The sequence below is a fragment of the Zootoca vivipara genome, chromosome 11, assembly GCF_965207765.1.
Source record: "Zootoca vivipara chromosome 11, rZooViv2.hap1.1, whole genome shotgun sequence".
NCBI classification, from domain to species: domain Eukaryota; kingdom Metazoa; phylum Chordata; class Lepidosauria; order Squamata; family Lacertidae; genus Zootoca; species Zootoca vivipara.
In genome coordinates this window covers 48,508,441-48,535,275 of record NC_142594.1, presented here as the reverse complement: position 1 = coordinate 48,535,275, position 26,835 = coordinate 48,508,441, and the positions used below count along the sequence as shown (strand labels likewise).

At 41.7% G+C, this 26,835-nt stretch overlaps 1 protein-coding gene across 12 annotated transcripts in view; it reads right to left on the bottom strand.

Annotated features, from left to right (window-relative positions):
• The window catches only part of KMT2C (lysine methyltransferase 2C), a 175,521-nt gene extending 148,922 nt beyond the window's left edge, over positions 1-26,599 (bottom strand). For 10 of the 12 annotated variants that reach the window (XM_035129359.3, XM_035129372.3, XM_060280917.2 and 7 more), the window contains exon 1: positions 25,659-26,599. In XM_035129359.3, coding sequence (XP_034985250.3) covers positions 25,659-25,846 — 188 coding nt within the window. In that variant the 5' untranslated portion in view covers positions 25,847-26,599. Of the gene's footprint in view, positions 1-7,250; positions 7,703-25,658 lie in introns of those variants that run through there. The other 2 variants (XM_060280921.2, XM_088653452.1) reach the window with 1 other exon arrangement.
• Between the last annotated feature and the right edge of the window lie 236 nt (positions 26,600-26,835).

The window sequence follows — 26,835 nt, the reverse complement described above, 5'->3', positions numbered from 1 at the left end:
ATGAAGAATGTTAATTTCAAACAGCCACAGAAAATTATTTGGTGTCACTCCTAAAAGAACAATTTCAAAACAATAAAGTACTGTAAACTAACACGAAGGTGTTTCTGCAGTATACAGATGCGAATAGAAAAGAATGGCACAATTTGATACGAGACAAAGCAGCTGGTGTGCAAGAGCATATGCTAATCATGTTGGCCAGAATGTTTCATGTTCTTATGCTATACATCTATCCCACCCACCTGCTGCACTTTTTTTCTCAAAGCTACAAGTTATTTGGGACAAAGACTGTGTTTATGCTGTGCGTTTATAGAAAATAATGCAGCAGTATGCTGTATATAATTTGGGACTCTCAAAAACTCAAAACTATGATTGCTAATCTCAAAACATGGCTACCTTGAAAACTCTACCTTGCTATCTGTAACCAGTAACAGATCTCACTGGAAAGGCTAGGTAGGGCTTTTCATCTTTCTTTTAAAGTGCCTCAAACAACTATGTGTTGTACATAAAATAAATATAAAACATAGCTCTGCTCTCAGGATTACAATCTAAAAGATTGCTCATATGAGGAAAGGGAGGAGGAAGGAAAAATGTAAAGGAAGGAGATTAATTCAACATACAGTGGTACCTCGACTTACGAAGGCGATCTGTTCCACGGCACTCTTCGGAAGTCGAATCCTTCATAAGTCAAAGCGTCCATTTTGCGCATGCACAAAGCGCGATTTTGCTCTTTGCGCATGCGCAGAACACACACACGTGGCGAAAATACTTCTGGGTTAGCGGACTTCAGAAGTCAAGGCATTTGTAAATCGAGGTACCACTGTACAACTTTTATCATATTTATAATGGTTGTTTTTCTGCAGGGTTCTCAGGAACAGCTAACTTTATAGGACTGCAGCCTTAATAATCCATTCCTAATCATAGAGCAAAGAAAGGCTGATCCATAGAAGGCCATACTTCTCAACAAAATTTAATTGCTTTTAACAAAAAGTTAAATTTGTTCTACAGATCTAGCTAAACCAATGAGAGTCAAAACCCTCCTATTTGGTAAGTGCCATTTGTTATGGTTTAGTTCAAACTAGAGAAAAGAACTTTTCCCAGCTGTCAGTTCATACATCTGCTCAGACGGATCTCCTCTTGTTTGGTGAAGTATTGTCCAAGTCCTTGAAACAGTTCTATTCAGAATAGACCCACTGGAATTAATGGGCATTATTAACTTAGGGCTGTTGGTTTTTATGGGTCTACTCCAAGTAGAACTTAGCGTGATACAACCCATGGGAAGTTGCTTTAATGCCTTATACCAAGTCAGACCTCTGGTCCATCTAAACTTCTCCATGGTTTCAGGCAGAAGTCTTTCCCAGCCTTTTTTAGATGCCACTAGGTAGACGGAACATGGGACTTTCTGCTTGCAAAGCATGTGCACTACTGCTCAGATATGGCCCTTCCCCAACGTAATACCCTAATATGCAGGATCTTTGAAGATGTGCAAGTTTAAAAGGTGATGGATTATATATAATTGTTACAAGAGTGGACCCAAACTTATATACAGATGAGGAATATGAAAGGATCCGATGGTGCAAACAATTCCCTTAAGATAAGATACTAACTGTACCAAAGAAGAATCTTTATTTTATTTACTGGTTGTTACAGAATTTCATACTGTACCTTAAATTAATGAGAAAATATCTAGAATTTCCCAGAAAGAATAGGGAGTGCAAGGCAATTTAAGATATGCCCTGGCTTGTCGTTTATTAAGTTGTGTGAGTGCTAGATTCCATTCATGTCTCCAGTATTGAAACATAATGTAGGCTCCAGCATATTTCGGTTTTGTTTCAGTTGTAAACAGCACCACTAATATCAGATTAACTTTACTGTTCAGGTTGCAAATGTATTCCAGACAGCCTTCATCTTCACAAGTGAACTACATACTACAGGAGTAGTAAAAGCTATCATGACTAGACTGAAAAATGCTAAAGGTTCAAGCCTATAGTCCTCTGCAGAAAGGTCAGCCAGCATTCAGGTGTCTTACATTTCTAGACAATATGGAATCACCCCTTTTGCTCTTAGTATACCAGTTGGTGTCATGGGAAACAGATGCACTTGATCATTAAAATATTGTAAGAAAATTCTTACTGTAAGAAAAATTCTTCTTTCAGAATGACTGAAATAATTAATTTAACATACTGTTATTCCTTTCAAGTTAGAAAAGAAGCTGTTCCCTAGAGATAATATCTTATTTCTCATACCATACAAGGCACCATAATAGTGACAGAACACAATGTCTCATCCAGTGCTTAGTGATTCCCCTCCCCCATGACACTCAAATCGTGTTTTTAGATTTCTTGGAGTTATTTACATTTTACAAAATCTTACAATATAAAAGCAGTATATACTGAAACAATGCCACTGCATGCAGTAAAGTGAGTCAGTAAAGTACAGCTAATATTTCATGTTTAGGAATAAAATTGCACTGATAAGGCTCATACATTTAAATATGCACATTTCCTCACAGTATTTTAAAAACATGACAACACTTGTCTATATCAATTCTTTGCTTGCACTTCCTCAGGTGTCACTTTTTACATGATAGAAAAGATACCCACCTACACCCAACCCCCCCCCAAACTTATCATGGTTTAGAGACTATATTACCCTCAGAAATCCTAAGCATGAATGGGTATGAACTATTTTTCTTGGGTATGAACTTTTTTAAAAACTTCCATAGGCAATAATGAAATGTGACCACACAGATAATTGAATGGCAGCTACTTTGTTTCCCTGCACTCCATCACAAGTGGTGTGGTTGGTAGTATCTTTTGCCTCACAATTCAGTTACAACACACCTGAAATTTTCAACCTTACTACCTAGTAGGATCTCATATAAAACATTACCAAAGTTTTTCTTGTTTTTTCCCCTCCTATCCTCTTCTTAAAGTTCGTATTGGAGTAAAACAATCTTCTCTATTTCCCAACTGTCTGTCAGATATAGTCATCTACCTTTCTCAGGCTGTCTCAGATGTAGCTTGATACATGGGCACCACTGGTAAGGTAAGGTAGAACTAATTATTCATTCCCTTAATATTATTCTGAGTGTCCCATGTCTCCAAGGCTAGGCTGCTCTCAAAGAACATTACAGTGAATGGCTTATGAAGCAATCCAAGAGGACTACTGGTACTTCCCTCAACCACATTGTATCCACAAGGCTCAGACCTCCATGTGCTGCTGGAATGTCCCCTTTCCCCCTTCTTTTTACTGCTTATTCCGCCCCGCCCCCTGCTGCTGCCATTGAGAATTGGAGGGGGGAAAGCAGAGTGCGGCCCTTGAGAATTGGAGGTGGAGAACCAGTGGGCACCTCTAAGTTGCTCTGCAGACGTGCAAAGGAACGGTGGCCATTCACTTTCCAGTTGGCTGCAAGAGCGAGTTTTTAAAAGCCTTAGCCCACTCCATGCTTGGCAACAGTTCTCAGATTGATTGCCCTCTGCCACTAAAGCATTTTGTTCAATGCATACTTTATACAGCTGTGGAAGTGCACACAGAACAGCAGAACCAGCTGGTGGTAGAATGGGAATCCTCAACCAGAAAAATCCTATCGCTAGCTACCTCCTCCTGAGGCTTTGGCTCTTGGGGCAGTCAGGCAGTGCCTCTTCCCTACTGCATATATTGGAACTGGAGAAGACTCATAAGAAATAGGACAGGTAGGGACTTCTGGATCAACATCCTCTGAGACTCATTGCAAAGAGGGGCTACAACAGAGTTACACTTTATGAGGGCTGAATGCACTCCCCAACCCCACATGTGGTGCAAACCCTTTTTCCACAGAGAAAGAGAGGTCTCTTTACTCACACCTCCACAACTGTGGTGCCACAATCCTGATACCTAGGGGAAATGGGCTTTCAGCCCAGTCTTCTACCTGGAAAACTCTGAAGCCTGCCCAGCCCTTTGGATGCAAGTCTTTCCATTCCCTTCCCCCTTCCTTGTTTGATGCCTCAACAATCATCTGTAAACCTGCACCCATCTCCAATTGAGTTCACATTAAAAAGGCCTTGTCTGCTGTGCTGTATACAGCCTGCTACAAATGTATTTCTTTCTATATTTTAGAAAACTGTTTGTTTATTATGCATTTGGAAAGTTCTTAAGATATTGTAACCAAATTTTGCATGGTGGTTCCTGAGATCAAATAAGAGGCTTTAGACTATATTTGGATACAACTGGACGTGATATTGATTCAAGAGGGGGAGTTGAACCTTTCAAGACTGCACTGATTTTTTGGTTTTAGAAATCCCAAGCAATGCCAAGTATGAGGCTGCAGATAAGCTACATTATGAACAGTCACTTAGATCTTTAGGGAAATTTTATTTGTGGTACCATACCCTATAGAATATAACTGGATGGTTTCCCTGCAATACAAAAAATGCCCTTCTGCTTCCCATATGTAAAGCACCATCTATTAGCATCAGGCATCTTGTGAAGATACATATTTTTGCCCTGGCTTTCCCTGATCCATAAGGTCTGAACCTGCTACTTCTGAATTCCTGTCTGTCTATCTATCTATCTATCTATCTATCTATCTATCTATCTATCTATCTATCTATGTTGCATTGTTTTTGTGCCATTAGCCTGATCCAGTAAGGCTCGTTATGTTCTTATTAACACACGTGTGTGCAGAATCAATCAGAGGGGGGCCAGGGGGACCATTTGGCTTGAGGCCTCACACTTTCAGCTTGAAATGGCTAGAAAGTGTTTGTTAGATAAGTTTCAAAATTCAAATTATGTCTCAGTCTACTTTTTATGCCTTATTTTGTTTTTGGGTGCTGCATCTTTCGTTTCATTATGGCTAGTGGCCTCAAAAGTGGAAGTGGTTGGAAGTAGCCCTGAGAGACTCGTCTGTGGGTGGGTGATGTTTACAACTTGAACTAGAAACAAACTACAGTAAGTCATTACTGTAGTTTGCTTCTAGTTCAAGTTGTAAGCATCACCCACCCACAGATATGGGAATTCCTCAGAGTAACAAGACAAATCATACTTCCAACCAGTGCTTTTTTTCCTGGGGGGGGACACAGGGGTACGCATACCCCTAAACATTTTGTGAATCTAAGTTTGGCCTCATTGAGGGGTAGTATTTCAATGAGTAGGAAAATGAGAGTGGCCCTAAACATTTTTAAAGAAAAAAAGCACTGCTTTTAACAGAACAAAAAACTGACAAGGGAAAGGAAAAGAGAGAGCAGAAATATCACTTCAAGCTCATTTGTTTTAGAGCTGGCTAGCTTTCACAATCACAGGATATCTTACAGCACAAGCCAAGCCATATCTACTCAAAAGCAAGTACTGTACCATTGAACTAAACAGAAGCATTACCAACTTACCAGGAAGTAAGCACAGTGGGACTTACTTCCAAATAAATATGAATAGAACAGTGCTGGTAAAGAGCTGTTTTACTCAGTCCCTACAGAGTCTGATTAGAAACATTACTCATTGGGGGAGGGCAGGGAAAGGAATGAAATATATTCTATATATGGTAATGTACTTTACTTTTAAATACATTGTTGCTTGTGCTAAATGTGGTGAACAACAAGAATAACTATGCCCGTTTCCAGGTTGAAATGAGAAAAAAAAGAAAATAAAAATGATTAAACTAGTGTAATATAACATGCCAAAGAAACAAAACAAAAAGAAACTACACATAAACTACATTTTTCTTTATTCTAGGATTTGAGATTACATTGTCCAGATGCAGAATCAAAAAAATTGGTCAGTCACTACAATCTGAAATGATGAAACTAGCACATCTAAGCATAATAGGTTTAAAACAAAAAAGTATTTTGAAACTAAGTATTATTCATATGTATAAAAAATCCAGTATAGTAAAGAGTCCCTGCTCTGTGATACATCAGCACAAGTAGTGTCTGAGGCAGCTGTATTCAAGGGGTATGGAGCAACTGCTTTCATAACATTAAGAAATTATTGTATAGTGCTCTTTAAAGAGACATTAATGAATGGCTTAGCATGAATGCAGCTGCATTGCACTGCTGACAGAACAGTAGCTTGTCCTTACCCTGTATTTGTCTTGAAAGTATCACAGCTAAAAATATTTTCAACTACAAGGCATTGTACTACAGGGATTCTCCTATTGTGCATTAAAATAGTACCAGCAGTGCTTGTATACTCTCAGCATACTATTAGGATAGTTATAGTTAGGATTTTTGTTTAGGCATTAAAAAAAAATTAACTAGAACTTTTCATACAATTCTATGATAGTAGCAATAGTTTTGTGAAACCAAGACAGACCTGCCTGCCTCATTATATTTTCAAGCAGGCAAAAGTCTAATAACGTGTATAAAGTGCTCATATTTTGAAGTATAATGCAATTCTGCTATTGTTAAAAATTCAGAAATCAAATAAAATTAAACACTCCAATTTTATGATAGGATAGGTGTGTCATAATGTATATCTAGCACTTGATACTTTTAAAAAACTTTATAGATATTCAGAGATACTAAGGAAATAACCCTATAGGCCTTATATGTAGAGAACTCCTTATACTGTGTATCAAGTTCACTGAAAAAAAACCTAGTTACATAACCTATTCTTTCACTTATGACCTCTTCCTTGTAGAAAACCAAACATAATTTGAAAATGTTTGGATACTATGTTTAATTTACAATGTTCCAGAAAACACTCTTTAAAGATATTTCATTAGAGGCAGGAATTGTTATATTAAACATTCTATTGAAGTTCTGTATTTACATTGATTCTTTAAATTATCTGCAAAAATAAAGAGATTCTCTAGCGACGTTACTAAACCTATAAATCATATTCTCTACTATATGCTATTCAAGCAAAGAAAAATGAAGCATTCAAGTAGAGACAAAAGTCACATATGTCATTTGAAATAAGTATATTTATGATATCTGAACAAATGCATTTTAGCTATAAATTAGTTGCTACGTCAGAGCTGGATTTTTCACTTGATTGTAGAGTGTTGTGCTTGTTATTATGAATATTCAACACACATGGATATAAACGTTTTCCTGACAAGCAAAGATAACAAACTGTTCCTAAATATCTCAAGTGTCAACTTAAGCCATTTCGGATAACTTTCCTGCACGGTAGCCTCGGGTACTACTATCCATCGTTATTGCAACCCACCATCCATCTTCACAGAACTGTAAAATAGCCTGTCTGCCATATATACCTCCAGGGCTCCTGTCATATTTTGCCCTTTAATACAAAGAAGTTGACGGCAGGGTACTTACCACCGTTCAATTTTTTCTGCACAACGTCATCCACAACCGCGTAACCTTTCACAAAACCCGTAGGAAGGATGAAGGAGCAGGCATCGGTGCCCCAAGCCGATTACCCGAAGGAAGAAGTTATTTACATGTTAGAATCCAAGCCCAGTGTCGCGTGGAAAGAGACAAATTGTTCAGCACTCCCTTAGATCAGCCATATTACTCTCCCAAATCAAACAGCACTTCACTTCCCAAGCTGCTTCCCTAGCAGCCTTGGCGAAGACAACTGGCAGGCGCTCCCCAAGGCGAGTCCTGCCCTCACCCCCACTGCGGGCACTGCTCACAAATGTTATAATCCGAACCCCCCAAAACGCCGCGGAACTTCACCCCTTAAGGAGTCCCCCATCCAACACTAGAGCCGCCGGAGGAAGAGGAGGAGGAGGAGAAGGGGAGGGGAGGAATGAAGAAGAAAAAGCAGGGCTGGAGAAAGTAGATCCGACTATTCCGAGCGCCACAAATGTGCGGACTGGATTTCTCTCACAAAGGATCCGGAACGACAAGCCCCGGACACACTCACTAGGAAAGCAGCCTCTGACTTAACTCTTTCCTGACCAGCTAACAATGTACTGACAAACTTATATTTACTCAAGCACAATAACCCTCAGTCTCCAATAAGCTCTCTGCCGGCACAACAGGGGAGAAATGTTGGACAAAATCAAGGTGAAGGTTTCATGGTCTGACGGAACTCACATTCATATTTGCATTAAGAGTTGCATATCCAAAAGCCTGTGGATAGTCTGAAAGCAGGGAGGAAACCTGTCATCTCAGGCTGTTAGGGGCTTCAGACTGCCTCCCCTGTGAATAGTTCCATAATCAGGGAAACAGAGGCCTTGTTTTCTCTTGCTAAAGAACCTCCAATGTATGTGTGTTAACCTTACAGTACGATTTTAAACTAGAGTTTTCATTCAACTTACTCTCAACACACTGGTACCATTTCCTTCTCTGTCCCCTTTCCAGTCCCTCAACTAGCTTCTGCCAAAAATACAGTTCAAGTGAACAGAAACAAAGGAAGTGTTATGTAACTTTTATTTCACTTGAGCTTTTATTCCTGAGCTTGTCCTCTAAAAATATCACAAACTCACCCAGTTATCCTTCAAAACTAACCTATCCGTCAACAAGGTCTTAAACCAAGGAGGACACTGGACTCCAGTCTTTCTGGACTGGAGTATGTTTCAAGCAATGTTTACTTGTGCAAAATTAAATAAGCTTGATATTACTATTTAGTTTATTATAAAATCCACAGTTATCTTCATGTCAAAATTAAATTGAAACCTATTTTTAGGCTAAAATTCACATGGTTTTTAAAACAAGAATAGTTTTTATTAAACTTAAGCTACTTCAGACTTTCCCCAATAATGCAAAATTTTCTGTTTGGTTAAAAAGACAAGGCTGTAATCTTATGCTCATCGATTTGGAACTCTTATGATTGTAATTTTAAAACTCAAAAACCTGTGGGCCTTACTTTGAAAGAAACAGGAATACTGTACTGTACTTAGAATCAGAATGCATATGTAATTGATATACCAACTTAAAAAATTCCTTCAGTAGCACCTTGAAGACCAACTAAGTTTTTATTTTAACCTTAAAGACCAACTAAGTTTTTATTTTGGTATGAGCTTTTGTGTGCATGCATATTTCATCTGATGCTATAATGATTAAACACAAAAAAGTGGCGCCCAAATTAGACGTCACCACCAGAAGCTCTGAAAACTCCAGCAGCATCCAATAGAAAGGCAGATTGCACCCTGCCGCCTCCGAGGGTGCGCCGCCAGATGGCATCACAAAATTCCACAGTCCTGAAAACAGTCCTTTGGCAGCAACAAGGCCCATCTTTTTCAATAGGCCGCAGCATTGCCAAGCAGTGAAAACTGAGTAGGCCGCACCATCCAGTAGGCCACAGGCAAAAACAAACAGAATATGGGGCTTTCACAATGGGGGGGGGGTCACAGGGATGAGGCACAACAAAGGGAGGGGAAAACCCCATAGCCATGGGGGGGGAGGTAGGACCCTGAGTCAGCCAACGCAGTGGGCGGTGGGGACATTTTCAGGAACACACGTGGGTGGGGGAGTTTTTGAAACTTAAGGTTTTGAAACTTACAGTGGGGGAGTCAGGGTAGGGACAGGGCAGGTGAGGGGACTCTGAAGGTCCATTTAACAGAAAAAAGGTCCACTTAACACAAAAACCCACAGCAACATGTGGCCGGGCCAGGTAGTTCACATATAAAAAGGTATGAAGATCAGGAATGTTGGGGCGAAGGATTAAAAAAAATGCATTGTGTGTAAAAACCTAAGTCTTTGATTAACAGGACAATATTTTTTCCAAGCTCCTTCTAACATGTCATGATGTCATAAAATATGACATCATGGCACTCCTTAGGGAAAGAGCTTGCTGGTCAGCTGGAGTTTAAACACATATATAACTCACAATAGCTATGAGATAAAGAGGCTGGGGTACCTTACCCCAGAAGTACAAATGTGTTGAGTATCTGTCATCTTTTCAGAGGTATTACTATGTACACTGTAGATTTTTAATGGGATACTTCATGTCAGTTTACTTTAAAAAAATAAATTGTAGTTTAAATTGCTTCTTCTATATTACAGAATATTTATAGAATGAAATCTATATTAGTTTTGAACAAAATATGCTGAATAGGAAAACATTTCCTATGTATGCCACCTTTCTCATAAGGAAAAAATAGCATAATGTTAGATGTTGGGGGAGGGGCAGATTGCCCATGATTCCTGGATTTAGTAAAAATTAAAGTTAGTCAAGGTATTATTAAACTTTGCCAGCCCCAGTTATGCTAATATGACCAGGGAGCTCCACAGAGCCAGCTGGATGGGCCACTAGCAGAGAACAAAGGCCAGTGATGGCCCATCAAGGAAACCATCAGGGGGCAAGACTGCCAAGCAAGGGTGAGAGGGGGCCCTTCTGTGCAGGGTGAAAGTAGGCAGAAGCAAAGGCCAGGTTTAGGATTTCAGCTTTGAATGAGTAGGCTGTGGGGAGGTCCCTGGCAGCGAGGAGGAGATGAGTTGGTAGATGAGCCATCTACCAACAAAACCTCCATCTTATCTGGATTGAATATTATTGTATCGGCCCTCATCCATTCATGAGTAGTTGCTTTGAAAGACGATCATCAGGCATCTGCACAACATGACCAGTAGAAAGAAGTTGATGTTGAAGAATCATTGCTTCAACACTGGTGATCTTTGCTTCTTCCAGTACACTGATATTAGTTTGCCTGTCTTCCCAAGTGATGTGTAAAAATTTTGGGAGACACCATTGATGGAATCTTTCGAGGAGTTGGAGATGGCGTTTATAAGTGGTCCATGTTTCACAAGCATACAGTAAGGTTGGTAATACAATAGCTTTGTAAACAAGCATTTTGGTTTCCCTGCGAATGTCCCGGTCCTCAAACACTCTGCACTTCAATCTGGAGAAAGCCGCACTCACAGAGCTCAGGCGATGCTGGATTTCGGCAACAATGTTAGCCCTTGTGGAAAGATAACTGCCTAGGTGGGAGAAGTGATCAACATTTTCCAATGTTATACCATTGAGTTGGATTTGTGGCGCTGTAGATGGGTTATTTTGTACTTGTTGGTGCAGTATGGTTTTTTTGGATGTTGAGTGATAGGCCAAGCTGTTCGTAAGCTTTTGCAAAGATATTTAGGATGGTTTGGAGATCATCCTCTGAGTGTGCACACACTACCTTGTCATCAGCATACTGAAGCTCTATGACGGAAGTTACAGTAACCTTAAAAATGGAAAGCATCATGCTGATGGCCAACAAAAGAGGTTTAAAGACTGTCTCAAGGCAAATCTAAAAAATTGTAGTATAAACACTGACAACTGGGAAACACTGGCCTGCGAGCGCTCCAGTTGGAGAACAGCTTTTACCAAAGGTGTCATGGGCTTTGAAGACACTGGAACTCAGGACGCAAGGGAGAAACGTGCTAAGAGGAAGGCATGCTTGGCAAATCCACACTGTGATCAACTCCCTCCTGGAAACCAATGTCCCCACTGTGGAAGGACGTGTGGATCAAGAATTGGCCTCCACAGTCACTTACGGACTCATTGTTAAAACCGTGTTTATGGAAGACATTCTTACTCGGCTACAAGTGATCGCAGAAGAAGAAGAAGAAGAAGAAGAAGAAGAAGAAGAAGAAGAAGAAGAAGAAGAAGAAGAAGAAGAAGACGACAATTCATGATTCCAAGCAATGGTTAGGGGTTGAAAAGCAGCAGCTCTGGATGGCATCAGCATAAAGTACACTGACATCTCATTCTAAATCTCCCATCCGTCATGGTAATCCATCAGGGCAATGAAACCCATTTCCATGCCAAGATCAGGCTGAAACTAGAATGAAATGGGCCAAGATAATCAGTTTCATCCAAGATTAAATGCACAGGGTTCACCCACTCAACTATCCTGTCAAAGGAGGTGAATATCTGCCATCAGCTGATAGATAATAAACATTTCTTGGAGTCCAAGGACTTTAATATAGAACAGGCTCACTTTCAAGGTGGTGTAGTTTGCTCACTCTCATAAAGAAACAATTGTCATGAGCCCCACAAAGACTTCTTGGCAGAGGGGGGAAGAGGAACGTGATGTGAGTCTGGAAACCAATCCTGGAGAAGGATCCTGTGGATTGGGGGGTACTGATCTAGTTGCTAGGGAGTGACCAAGTGAATTGTCAGGAAAAAGGCCTGCCTCAGCAACAGTGGACATCCCAAGTTCAGATGGAGTGGTAAGTGTCCCACCTCCAACTAGCAGAGTGATCCCTGCCATGGGGAGGCACCTTGAGTCTAGGTACAACAGTGAGCTGGCACTATCACCCTGACCTCCAGCCTCAAGGATGTGACATCAGTTGTGGCAATATGAGCAGACTCAGCCTACTTACAGGAGTGCCCACTTGCTTGCTCAGTCCCATAACTTTGGACAGGACCTGCACAAATGACTGTGCCTACTCTGCACTTTAAAAGGAGAGCTCAGGGTGTGTGTCAAGCTATTCTTTTATCATGTTTTTCAGTCAATTATTATCCCCCAAAGTCGCTCATATCAAGTTTAAAAAATGAGAGTCAGTTTGTAAGCATGATGGGAAGATCTAAGAAGACAAGGTGGGCAAAGGAAGGGTAGTGGAAGGAAAGGGGTGATCAGTTTACAGCCAGATGATGTTACTGAGGTATAAGCAGGCGTTTATATCCAGTTCAGGCCAAGCTGATCTTCCCTTGCTGTTGTTCTCATGTGAACTAGTGGCTGTTGCTCCTTGGCCAAGGATGGGGTCAGAATGTTCTCCCTCTATGCTTCTGTGACCCCAGGGCAACTGTTCGAGAAGAGTGTTCTTTCTGACATGGGAAGGGAAGCAAATTACCTGCAGCAGCTGCTTCTCTGGCTAATGAATGAGACCAGGCTAGTCTTTCTCCGTCATGAAGCTGTTACTAGGAGGCATGGGATGCAACATTCCAGTAGCCCCTGATCCTCTGGTCAGTGACAGAGACCAAAATGTGCTTCCCTTTACTATGAAAGTCCCAGGAAAACAAGTTTATAATATTCAGAAGTAACATAATATGTTATTTTCATAATTACAACTTGGAAGTTAGCCAGTTCTCTTCTATAGTAACACAAAAAATAATAAACCCATCATAGCAGATACTCAGAAATATACCAACCTCCAAAGTTACAGGCAAAAATAAGAAATCTGAACTAAAGGCAAACAAGTCAGAATCTATGTTAAAGATATGCCAAACCAACCTCTTTTCAGTGTACAGTGAAACACATAGATCCCTTGACCCAGCTAAAGGAAGTACATATAGAAGCAGACTTCCATGCTTCTACACCTCATTGGAAAAATACCACATTCACAACCAGGTTCATGAATCCCTTCAGGCATATATAAGGTTTTGTATACATACAATGGAACTTTTAATTTTTCCACCTCACAAACCAACTTTTCTCACAGCATGTGAAGATGCTTCCTAAGATGCCCAAAGTTTTGAAGGTAGTTTGTAAGGCGGGGGGCGGCTACAGAAGCATTACCAAGTTTATCGAGTCCTTTAAATCAGGGCCCAAAGCTTATGTAAATTGTGTTTTGATCCCACACAATTATGTAATGTATAATTATATTGCCTCTTCTTCCTAGATGTCTTCTAGATCCAGTCTTCTGGATTCCATGTAATTACCGGTAAACCTTTTAGTGACATCCTCATCGACCAGTGTTGCTCTCACTTTCTCTTTTCCTTATGAAAAGTCATTAACCCCACCACCAAGTTATTTATACCTGGCTTAGTGTTTTCACATCACCTAGTATCTGGATTATATATGGTCACTGCATGCTTTTTAGTGCAGAAAACACTGTATTTTACTGAGAAATTGCAATCCAAATTACACATATAAAAATCAAATAAAAAGTGGTTGGGTGGATTGCAGAAAAGCCAACAAAGGACACCTCTAAGAAAGCAGAAGTACACAAAAATGTACTGGAACGGTTAAAGAGGAGAGGGGGAAATTCCACTTTTATGGAGAACTTCCATTGTTTTTTCATTATTCATTTAGTATTGTATCAAAATTATATATATTAATATTTTACATGATTGGTTGTAGAAGGTAATACCTTAAAAGAAGTTACAAAACATAAACAAGTCTGATTCATGACTGATTGCTTTAAAAAAATCATTGTAGCTTCAAGGAAACTGATTATTTGAATTCATTCCAATCCTGTTTTAGAATGAAAATTTTGGGATGGAAACAACCTTTATTGCTCTGGCATACTTCAGAGAATGGATGGAGTAGTGCAATCCTATTCGTTTTCCTGGATTTCTCAACTGCTTTCAGTACCATCACCCACTTTCGGAGTTGGAATGGTTGGATGAATATTTATCTTCCGTTCCCTTTTGGCATTTGCTTCCCCCCCCCCCCAAGTCTGTTTCCTTCTACTCTAATATCAATGTGCTGCTAGAGAACAAGGTATTAAGAAAGGGGTAAAGTTTAAGAGCTGCCCTCAGACCACTTTATTGAACTGTAGGTAGCAGATTGAAGAGGTACAAACTAAATGATTTCTAATGTGCACAACGGTCTAAAAGGTTCATAGCAAATCAATTTGTTCCCAGATATGGAGCAAATTAATTTGTCCACCATCCCTCCTGAGGAAGCATAGCACTGCAGTGACTCCAGTTTTTCCATGAAGGGTTGGTCTCAGAAGGCGGTGCTGGGGGATTTCTGCCCCAGAGCCTTTGGCATACGGGGTGCTACTGGGTTCCACCTTGTCCACATAGTTTAATATCTACATGAAACTGCTGGGGAAGTCATCCAGATGTTGGGGCGTCAATGTCATCAGTATGCTGATAAAATACAGCTATTTGTTTTCCACCTATAAATCCCAGGGTTGTTGTGGAATTCTTGAATTTTGGAGGCAATTTGGGGATAGATGAAGGTGAACAAGCTGAAACATAATCCAGATATGCTATGGGTACAGCAAATTTTGAATTGAGTTGCATTTCCGCCAAAGGAACAGTTTCGAGGTTTTGGGGGTTCTTCTGGACTCAGCACTATCTACATAAGTAGAGGTGCTAATGGTAGCCAGCCCTGCCTTTTGTGAATTTAGGCTGTTAGTCTACTGTGGATCTGACTTACCTAAAGAAAGTGGGTCAATGTAGAGTTATGTATGTGTTTGTATCTGGACTAGAATTTTTAAAAAGGTAAAGGTAAAGAACTCCTGGATGATTAAGTCCAGTCAAAGGCAACTATGGGGTTGCAGTGCTCATCTCGCTTCAGGCCAAGGGAGCCGGCATTTGTCCACAGACAGCTTTCCAGGTCATGACTAAACTGCTTCTGGTGCAGTGGAACACTGCGACAGAAACCAGAGTGCACGGAAACGCCATTTACCTTTCAGCCACAGCGATACCTATTTATCTACTTGTGCTGGTGTGCTTTTGAACTGCTAGGTTGGCAGAAGCTGGGACATAGCAACGGGAGCTCACCCTGTTGTGCGGATTCGAACCGCCGACCTTCCAATCAGTAGCCCCAAGAGGCTCAGTGGTTTAGACCACAGCGCCACTCGCTCCCGGACTGGACTAGAATGCAATGTGCTCTACCACAGAGCTGCCTTAGAAAATGACCCAGCAAATTCAGCTAGTATAAAACATGGCCATTTGAGTGTTCTTTGGGGTTAGGTGATATGACTATATCACACCAATTCTGTGCTAGTTTTACTGGCTGCTGGTGCATTTCTGGGCCTTGTTTAAATACCTGGGCATGCTTATTAAAGCCATAAATGGTTTGATGTCTGGTTATTTGAAGGATGTCCTGTGTTTTGAAACTGATATTGTGGGTGCTGCTTTTTTGTCCTGCCTTTAAGGTCAGAAAGATTAATAAGTCTTAGGGACAGAACGAAAGGCGCCCTATAAATATTTTTACAATAATTAAAATTTTGTGCTTTGCTACTGGTTTAGCTCAGTGTGGCCCAGAAATGGGCAACAGGAGCATTGCATTAAAGAAAAAACAAAGCTTTAAAGCCTTATTAATTTTAAAGATTTACATGCTGCCTTTCAGCCGTGCTTCCTGGGTTATTTGCAAAAACAGAAAGAGCATATTAAAAGATAGATAGATGATAGATAGATATTAAATACACTTAAAAGCCTAGGAGAAAGGATAACATCTTCACCTCATCATCTACTAATTCCTTTAGGTTTTTCTCCCTATGGACCATGCTACATGGTCCCTATGCTACATGGACCATATTTCTAGACTCAAGCCTTTCCTAAGCATTGAATACATTTCTAGAGGGAGAGAGGAAATCTACACAACTATTCAACTACACAACCACTCAAGAAATATCTTGTTAAGAATCCAAGATGCAATGCCTACAAAAGAACTAATGCTTAAGCACCTGACATGCTATGCCCAGTAACTCATTGTACTGTTCACAGCTGTCTCATTGTTAGTTTTGCTACACCCATCTCATCACCATCTGCTGCCTTCATTCTAAACTTAGAAGCTTCTTCGGGTAGAATACACCTTGCCATTGTGAGATGCAGATGTTAACATAAGGGGGTTCTATCCTACCGTGTTTCCCCTTTTTTAAGACACCGTCTTATAACTTTTTTCCCTCAAAAAAACACACAGTGGCTTATTTTCAGGGGGTGTCTTTTTTTAAAAAAAGTGCTGGTACAACTGGGACCCACTGGCTCAGGACGCTCGGTGCTCTCTTCTGCGCGCTGCTGGGCGCGTTGTTGGCGCTGCCAGTTCCGAGCGCCTGCAGGGTGGGGTGGGGGTGGCAGTGCTTTAAACCCCCAACCCTGTAGAAAGCAATGGAAGTTATGGACCGTAACAATCCTTAAGAGGCGCAGGTCTTAAAAAACCCCTGGTATCACCCTTGAAGCACAGCCTTCCAAAGTCAGGGGGGAAGAGGTCTGTTTAGACAAAGGAAAGGATCGGGGGTGATTCTGCACCCTGGGACCCACAGAACTACTTTAAAAATCCCAACCTGGGGGGGGGGGTCAAATAGTGAAGCCCCATAGCCCTGTAGCAACAGAAGGCACATTCTGAAGCACCCAAGCTGTTCGGTTCCATAAAAAATCCAGGAATTGTAAAATTAACAACAATAATGGGGGGGGGCACTCTATCCAAAGAGTTAAGAAGGAATGGGAAAGTGTTGAGTTATATATGGAAAAATATGGAAAGGAAAGTTAGTTAAAGATAAAAAATAAATAATTATCGCAAGGAAAAAAAAACATCATAAAGGGTAATAATATTAAATATAAAATAGACAACACAACAGAAAAAGCAAGTATATGACTAAATGAGATCGCACAGGAGTGAGGGAAGTGGGGAGAGAGGGAGGGGGGTAAGGAATGGAAGGAGGCAATGGTTGGAGGAGGGTATAGGGGGATGAATTAAAGGAAAATTAAGACTGAGAAGCGCATGGTTTTTGTTTTTTAAAGATGCAAAGGCTTGCAATCAGCCAAAGTATAGAGCCCAACTTCCAGGAGACTGCGATCTACTTGCGGATTTATAAACTGGAGGTGATCTACCCCCGTTTTATTGGTGTTCAGGTCAGAGTTGTTTTTAGAGAGAGGAAATATCCCATTTTTGAGGTTAAAGTAAAAGTTCCTGACCTTTTTTTTATAATGAGGAAATGCTGCTAAAACTCCGTTCTTCATTCCACGAAGGGGAGAGGGGGCGGGGCCGGGTGCTCAAAGACAAAAGAAATAGAAAAGGAGATAGCGATCAAATGCAGCCTCCTGGGGATCGATGCAGCCGCCGGGAGAGGCAGGGGCTGCAGCCGAGTGCTGCTTCGCAAACAAACGGGGGAAAGTGCTTAGAACCCAGAGAATCCAGCTGAAAAACACGAAGCAGCAACAGCAATTGCACACACACCATCCCAAGCCAGCACAGTAACCAAGTCCCAAAAGCAAGAAAGGACTCAGCAAACACTGCTGCGGCCGGCGTTGCTGCTGCTGACTCGGGGAGCTCAGTGCTCTCTTCCACACAGCGCCTATCACTATGGCTTATTTTCGGGGTACGGTTTATATTTCTCAAATGCTTAGAAATGCTGCTATGGCTTATTTTATGACTACGCCTTAAAAAGGGGGAAACACGGTAGTGTAGGGTATCTGATAGACTTGTTTATGGCTTTGGGGTGAATGAGCAAGTAAATTTTTTAATGATAACAAGTTAAACTTTAAGGAGAGGATTGGTGTATATACCAACACTATATATTGTATTCATAAAATAAAGTCTATGTGATTTTACCTCTATAATTTCAAGTGGGGGGATGCAAGCAGCATTTCAACTTATTCTAATAAAAGGGTGCATTTTCATGACTTGATATGGAAATTTCTAATTGTTATTATGTAATAGCAGAATAGTTTATCCCATCATTCTTTAATAGCAAATATTTATACTAATCTTAATAAGGGCTCATGTGTCAGAGTTTTTCTTTCAGTTGATTGGAAATTGTACTCCCATTCGGGTTAAGTTTCAGTAAGAATGGGAAATGCATAAATAATTATTAACAATCACAGCATCATTATTACTAATAATCATGTTGAGATTCTTAGGTTACATACCTAAACACACTTACTATAGAGCAAGGCCAATTGAATCAGTGACATTTCTGGGCAAACATGTATAAGATTTGCAGTTAATAGAAAAATGCATGTTGTCCCCACCCCCGAAACAAAATTAATCCAAATGAGTATACAATTTTTGGTTTATTGAAAGAAGCTATTTAGTTATATGCCTAACTCTTGGTTGGATTGCAGCTATTAACAGTTTCTTTTGATAGAATGTCTTCTGCTGATAAAGGGCAATGCCATGCCAGTTAAAGGCACCACATTTCATTCACAAGACACTTCAACTACTTCTAGACTCTCTGGATAAATTAAAGCAACTGCTTTCATCCTACAAGAGGTCCATTTTTACATTCACTTCACAATATGAGAAATGTGAATAGCTATATTGGTAACAGGCTAAAAAGGTGTTGCATATGCATTCTCAATGACATACCAGCCAACATTCAAAAGGCAGGCTTGCTGAGACCTTAGTTGCACACACATACCGTGTTTCTCCGAAAATAAGACACCGTCTTATATTTATTTTTCCTCAAAAAAAACACTATGGCTTATTTTCAGGGGATGTCTTATTTTTTTCCTTCCTCCTGCTGCGGCCGACATTGCTGCTGCACCTATCACTATGTCTTATTTTCGGGTATGGCTTATATTCCTTGAATGCTTTAAAATCCTGCTATGGCTTATTTTATGACTACGTCTTAAAATAGGAGAAACAGGGTATGTTCAGCTATTACAATAATGGTTTTGTTTATATTACCACTATGACTGACTACTCTCTATAACAGAATACACAAAGCAATCTTATTGACATGCTAGACATCTGCATTAAGCATAATTCCACTAGAAAAAAGGAAAATGATACTTTATGTAGAAATCTGTTTTGAAAGGGAAATATCCTTACAGTGAGTTTTTCCTGTACCTTCTGGAACTTGAATATGATGCAAATACTGTATGACACAACATTTATAGTAAGAAGATCTAGCTACCATTATTTTTTAAGCACCAAACAACATGCTACCCCACTTAATTATTTTAAATGTTCTTGCCTTCATGTGACCTATGACACTTTGAATTAATAATCATAATTATTGCTTATATTGGTTACTATAAAATATTAGTATAAAGTCTTGTAGGTATTTCAGAAGTACCCAGAACATGCTTGCAAGGATCACTTTTCTAAATTCATTTCAGGACACAGTGGCACCTCAGTTTAAGTACACAATTGGTTCCAGAAGTCTGTACTTAACCTGAAGCGTACTTAACCTGAAGCGAACCTTCCCATTGAAAGTAATGGAAAGTGGATTAATCCGTTCCAGATGGGTAAGCGGAGTACTTAAACTGAAAGTACTCAAACTGAAGCGCACTTAAACCAAGGTATGACTGTAGTAATATTAAAACTTTGGTAATAGAAACATCATTTAAGTGGTTATGTTACTTATTCTGCATTTTTGTCACACAGCCAAAATAAAAAGGTACTGTATAATACTAACATTTCAGCTTTGCTGGTTAGCTTCACTTTGAGAGCTGTCATTCAAAAATATGATGATGTTAAGTCTATGTTGTTGTTTTTTAAATGTTTTATTACAATTGAAACTAAAACTCCTATCCTAATTCTACTGAGAGCATATTACCATAACCATCAATTTATAAATTGCTTTTGATACAATTGTCTCAAGGCAATGTACAACAAAAACGTAAAAAACACACCAAAAAACCTACAAAATAGGCAGTCACAAGCGAAGACCAAATTATCTAACTGGGAAAGCCTGTCTGAACAAAAAAGTATTCAATTGTTTATGGAAAGTGCAGATAGTGGACACCTGCCATATCTCAACAATAATGCAAAACAGGGGCATCCACACTGAAAGCTCTGCTTCTTTACTGCAGAGCAGACTTCTGACATCTTTGTAACTTGCAGGAAAAACTTTCCTGCATACTGCAGAGATCTACTGGGTCTATAAAGGAAAAGGCAGTCTCTCAAATAAGCTAGTCCTGAGTTATACACAGCCTTATATATTAGCACCAACACCTTGAACTTGGCCTAGTAGCAGCCTGGCAGCCTGTGCAAATTCTGTAAGCAGAGTGTTACATGCTAGTGTGATGGTTTGCCCCCACAAGAAACCTAGCCATCATGCTCTGCACCAGCTGCAGCTTCCAGACCAACCCCAAGGTTAGCCCCACACTGACTGCATTGCAGTGTTCTAACCATCAGCTTAGGGACCCAGGTGGCGCTGTGGTTAAACCACTGAGCCTAGGGCTTGCTGATCAGAAGGTCGACGGTTCGAATCCCTGTGACGGGGTGAGCTCCCGTTGCTTGGTCCCAGCTCCTGCCAACCTAGCAGTTCGAAAGCACGTCAAAATGCAAGTAGATAAATAGGAACCGCTACAGCGGGAAGGTAAACGGCGTTTCCATGTGCTGCTCTGGTTTGCCAGAAGCGGCTTTGTCATGCTGGCCACATGACCTGGAAGCTATACGCCGGCTCCCTTGGCCAATAATGCGAGATGAGCGCGCAACCCCAGAGTCGGTCACGACTGGACCTAATGGTCAGGGGTCCCTTTACCTTTAACCATTAGCTTACCAACACATAGGCAACTGTATCACAATTTTTTAGAAACACTGAAGTACTGTACACCAATATCCCATTTGGCATTTGCATCACCTGTGCCTCATGACTGACAACAGCTATGTAAATTGATTTATGGAATATAATTTCCTCCCAAGAAGACGCCTGCTTCTTGGGAGAAAAGCAATGATAAACCTAGACAGCATCTTAAAAAGCAGAGACATCACCTTGCCGACAAAGGTCCGTATAGTTAAAGCTATGGTTTTCCCAGTAGTGATGTATGGAAGTGAGAGCTGGACCATAAAGAAGGCTGATTGCCGAAGAATTGATGCTTTTGAATTATGGTGCTGGAGGAGACTCTTGAGAGTCCCATGGACTGCAAGAAGATCAAACCTATCCATTCTTAAGGAAATCAGCCCTGAGTGCTCCCTGGAAGGACAGATCGTGAAGCTGAGGCTCCAATACTTTGGCCACCTCATGAGAAGAGAAGAATCCTTGGAAAAGACCCTGATGTTGGGAAAGATTGAGGGCACTAGGAGAAGGGGACGACAGAGGACAAGATGGTTGGACAGTGTTCTCGAAGCTACGAACATGAGTTTGACCAAACTGCGGGAGGCAGTGCAAGACAGGAGTGCCTGGCGTGCTATGGTCCATGGGGTCACAAAGAGTCGGACACGACTAAACGACTAAACAACAACAACAATTTCCTCTGTAAAATTTGGATCACAAGCATTTTCTCAAAGCAGGTTGGAAAGCATACTGGAATGGGTAAAGAAACAAAATAGCTTTATAAATTGGCCTAATTAATTGTTCTTAAAAAGAAAGAGGCTGCAAACTAGGCAATAACTTTCTACAAATCAGTAATAAAGCTTTAACTTGGTTCCAAAGATAGTGGATTTTGGTCTGTTGTATGGTCCCTGTTAGAAGCTCTGATGATCACAGATCATTAAAGCAGCTTGCTTCTCCCATGTGGCTTTCACAAGCCATGGGCGGGGATCCGGCAAGCTCCATGTACAAGCATCTACCAATACTTTTCCTTTTTAAACATTTATTTATACTGCCATTTCATAGCTTCTTGAGAAGTTCCTGATTTGTGGAGTAGCTTATCAGGTAGCACATGGGACTGGTTTTGGAATGGGGTTTTCAGAAATCCTCCTACAATATATATATTCCATTTGATTCCCATTCATGATGGAAATCACATCTAAGTAGAGATAACCTAAGCATAATGTACACACTCTCTATTTTTTCATATCTCATGTTAGTCAATAATGGGATGCAGGCAAAGCCTTTGAAGTTGAATCCAGTCAAGACCTGCCAACCATCATTGCCTCAGTCTTGTAACCTGGAGGGATATGCTTACCAGCTACTGATGGGGTTTATCCTCCCATCATCACTATAGCCTAGGGATTCTCTTCAACTACTGCATCTGGAACTGGTAGCAGTGACCAGGAGCTTTTTCCACCAGCCTCTTCTGGAAAGAAGGCTGCTAGGCTTGTTGTCAGATTCAGACTGGTCTGCTGTCATTCCTGAATATCAAGACTAGAGTTCCATAATTTTAAATTTAATTTTAAGTTCATTGTGTAGGGACCATGTCATTTATGTGTTCTGGTGGCTGCAGTTGGTGCATAGCAAGGAAGCCTGTCTATAAAATGAGAGGAACACATTCCATCCGTGTTCCACCATATGAGATGTATTTACCTGTACATACCATTACAGAAACAATCCATGATACTGGGTTTGACCAATATGGCACAAAATAGTTTGGTGCCTACATACTTTAAACTCCATCTCCTTCCCTCAGTGTTGCAGTATGCCACAAACAGAATCCCCATAGTATGTTCTGTGTGAGATGTACAATAAACAAAAGTAAACAAATATATCTAAGGTTGGGGAACAACTGTACAACTTCTCTTTGAAAACTGCCAAACCTCCTTGCTCACAATTTCCCCCAAGGCAATGCAATTCAGACAAATGTATGGTAGCCACAAATAAGCAGGGATTTGTCTTGTTATCCATTTGTTTATGTGTATTTCATACACATTTTAATGTAAAGCAGCACTCCAAAAACAGAAACCTGCCAAAAGAATTCCCCAGTACAGCACCTTCCCATGTTCTCTTCTATACACAGTGTACGCGCAGACAATTTTGCAACCACAGAAAAATATAGAAATCCCTTTTGCATCACAACCTTACTTCCTATTTTATTTTTTATATTTATGGAATTTTATTTACAACATAGGACCCAAGTGGCGCTGTGGTTAAACCACTGAGCCTAGGGCTTGCTGATCAGAAGGTCGGCGGTTCGAATCCCTGTGACGGGGTGAGCTCCCGTTGCTTGGTCCCAGCTCCTGCCAACCTAGCAGTTCGAAAGCACGTCAAAATGCAAGTAGATAAATAGGAACCGCTACAGCGGGAAGGTAAACGGCGTTTCCATGTGCTGCTCTGGTTTGCCAGAAGCGGCTTTGTCATGCTGGCCACATGACCTGGAAGCTATACGCCGGCTCCCTCGGCCAATAATGCGAGATGAGCGCGCAACCCCAGAGTCGGTCACGACTGGACCTAATGGTCAGGGGTCCCTTTACGTTTACCTTTATTTACAACATAACACAAACCCCCCATCCCCAATACACAAATCCACCCTCATTAAACGTGAACATAACATACAACAATACAAACAACCAAATAAAATACTTCCTTTATCCTGTATCTGGCCTCCTTATTTACTTCTTATAAACTGTTCCCTTTATGAATAATTATTAAGATTTTTCTAATTATAACTTAAATAGCTGCAGACATTAATCAAAACAAGTCCAGGTATGTTTTGTGAAATATTCTCTGCATTTCCCCCATGCTTTTTGAAAGTCTTGTCTAGCGTGATGTTGCCTCTGTTAACCTAGTCAGTTCAACCTTACTTCCTGGCCAATAAAAAAACAACAACCTTAAATTTAGTTTTTTAAAAAACATTAAGAACAGATCAAGTACCTATCTGTAGCTGCACACTATTACTTCTGAAAGCCATCTAATGGCAAGGCCTTCATGCTAGTTTTTACACAATACTAAGTATAGCTAATAGGTAATAGAGGTGTCTTCAATAACTGGTGGTACTATGCCTCCTGGATACACCATGGATGAAAAAAAATTGGTGAGTTGTTTCTCCTCACTTCCTTAATTTTTTCTCTCCCAACTGCACATGAAAATATCACATTTCTGAGTTTTGCCTGAAAATTTAAAGGATTGCTTTTATTGAACAATCAAATAAAAAGGAGGAACGAGTTGGTATCAGCATAAAGCAAATGCAATAAAAACAGCAGTGTCAACTTTAGCTATACATTATCCAGCCAAGGCCCAGATGAGTGGGGTTTCCCATATCCCTTTGATTTTTATTTTAAATCAAGTGTCTGAATTGTTGAAAGCCAAGCATAGTGTCTGTTTTGTTTTGAGATGGAAAGTAATATTCTAAAAGTTAGCTACTACCCATAACCCACTTTCTTTTCCATTTAACTGGAGGCAGAAGAACTGTGTGCTTCAAAGACCAGTATAGAATTATAGCATATACATTATCTGAGTCCATATTAATTATTACACAGAGCATAGATGCTTAGTATCAAAGTACTCCCAAACCTCAGTACAAAATTAAGTATGTTAATTTTTGAATGATGCTTTCTATGTAAAAGAAAGCCAAAACTACCTGCATCTCCAATGTCAGATTCAGCAAAGGACAACATAATGCTCCTTGTTTTCATTAATACTCAAGTACTCAGAGCCATAAAACAAGACACTAATTTAATTTCTTCACATTAACTGACAGGATGCTAACAAACAGAAAGATGGCAGTAGCAAGAGACAAAGCCAAAACACCACAATCTTCCCCCAGCCACTCTCCTGTTGTTGTGCATACATACCCCTGGCTGTGGCTTTTGACAGCTCCTAGGGAGGAGCTTCCCATTACACAATCACCATCCTAAGATTGATAGAAGTGCTGCTTGTATGCAGCGAGAGTGAGAAGAAGAAATTTGTTTTCCAAAGTAATCCTGTTATGGCAAAGCCAGACTTTTAAAAACAGGTTTTAAAAAGCAAAACAAAAGGAAAAACAAATCCCACTATATTGCGCTCTCTCTCTCTCTCTCTCTCTCTCTCTCTCTCTCTCTCTCTGTGTGTGAGAGAGAGGGGGGGGCAAGAGAAGCGTTGGTCTAGTAAGCTAGAAGAGAAAAGACCCGGTGAGAGCAACTATTCTCAAAAGAAGAGAGGAAGGACAAAATTAAAAACAGAAAGAGTAGGATAATAAAGAAGAGAGAGAAAAGAAAAAGAGAGCAATTCTAAGCATCAAGCCTGGGGCAGGAGAACAAAAAGAAGTTAAAAGTAAGGAAAATAATGGGAATGGCAGGAGGGTGACAAAACAGGGGGCTGGGGAAGAAAAAGAAAGAAGGAAGTACGGTATGAGAGGAAGGTAAGCCAAGGCCTTTCTCAATATGGCACTGGGGCAGGGAGGAGTGAAAAAAGTATAAACAAAAGGAAAGGCAGAAGCAGGCGAGGAAGGGGAGGGGAGGCAAAGTGCAAAGGGGAGAGGATGGAGGAGGAAAAGAAGCCAGAGGTGGCCCTTCTCGACATGACAACTGGGTCAGGAAAGAGGGGGGGGGGAAGGAAGCCCCTTCCTGGAGCTGACAGCGCTCCTGCCCTGCCCTGCCTTCCCTTTCTCTCTCTCCCCCTCTCCACCATCCCCACACGCACTGAACTTACTTCTTCCTGACTCTCTGGAAAGGGGAAGCGCCATCTTTGCGAGGCCGGCCCCTAGGTCTTTTGTCTGTGGCGGCCGCCGCCGCCGTGGGGAGAGCTCCCGGCTCGGGGAGTTGTGGCGGCGGCGGCGGTGGAGGGGGCTCTCGCGGCTGCTCGGCCGCCGGCGCCGGGCTCTGCTCCTCCGTTGACATTCTAGTCAGCAGGACGGGAGAGGAGGCACATGGAGGGCGAGGAGGGAGCTTGGGGGACGGGGGTGAGGAGGAGGAGGGCGGCGATCCCGACGCTCCTCCTGCTCCCGCCGCCGCCGCCGCCGTTCCCCTTCGTCGTCGTCGTCGTCTTCTCCTGCTGCTGCTTCTTCTCCGCCTCCGCCTCCTCTCTCCTACCTCCGCCTCGCATTGCTGGCCTCAGCCGCCGCGGACCAGCGCGCAGGTAGCGGCATGGGGAGGGCGAAGGGAGGAGGGCCCGCCTCAGCCCACAAGCAACGAGACCCCTTTCCTCGCGGGGCAGAGGGGAGGGCCGGCGAGGTCGGCGCAGGAGGGGATAAGCGACCCACGACGACGACGACACCAACCGCCACCAACCGCCGGCGCGCGCAGGGCAGGTCGGCTTCTCCCGCCGCCTCAGCTGAGGAGAATCTCTCCCTCACGCGACGACGCCCGCTCTCTCCTCACACAAGGCCCCGGTGAGGGTGGCGGCCGCAGGCAACGACTCCTCTCCTGCTGCTGCTGCCGAGGAGGAGGCAGCCGCCGCCGCCGCTTCATCGGACGTTGGCCCTGTGCCCTTCCCCCGCCCCCGGGGGAAGGGGAGGAGGCGGAGGCCGACGCTGGGCTGGGGGGGGAGGGCAGCTGAGAGGAAGTTTTGACAGCTCCTCCAGCTGCTGTTGAGGGAAGGGAACGTACAACTGGAAAGCGCCCGTGTGGAGGTGGTGGTGGTGGTGTTGTGTGTTCGGTGTCGGGAAGGGAGGTGGGTCGCTCTAGGGTGTGCGCTGGCTTATTACAGGGCGACTCCTCTCCTCCGCCTTCCCTCGCTCCTTTATTTCCTTTTCCTTTCAGGCGGGCCCGCGACGCCGCCAGCCAGGAAGTTTTACTTGAGGAGAGAAAGATAGTTACAGGTAGGTAGCCGTGTTGGTCTGCCGTAGTCGAAACAAAATATTAAAAAAATCCTTCCAGTAGCACCTTAG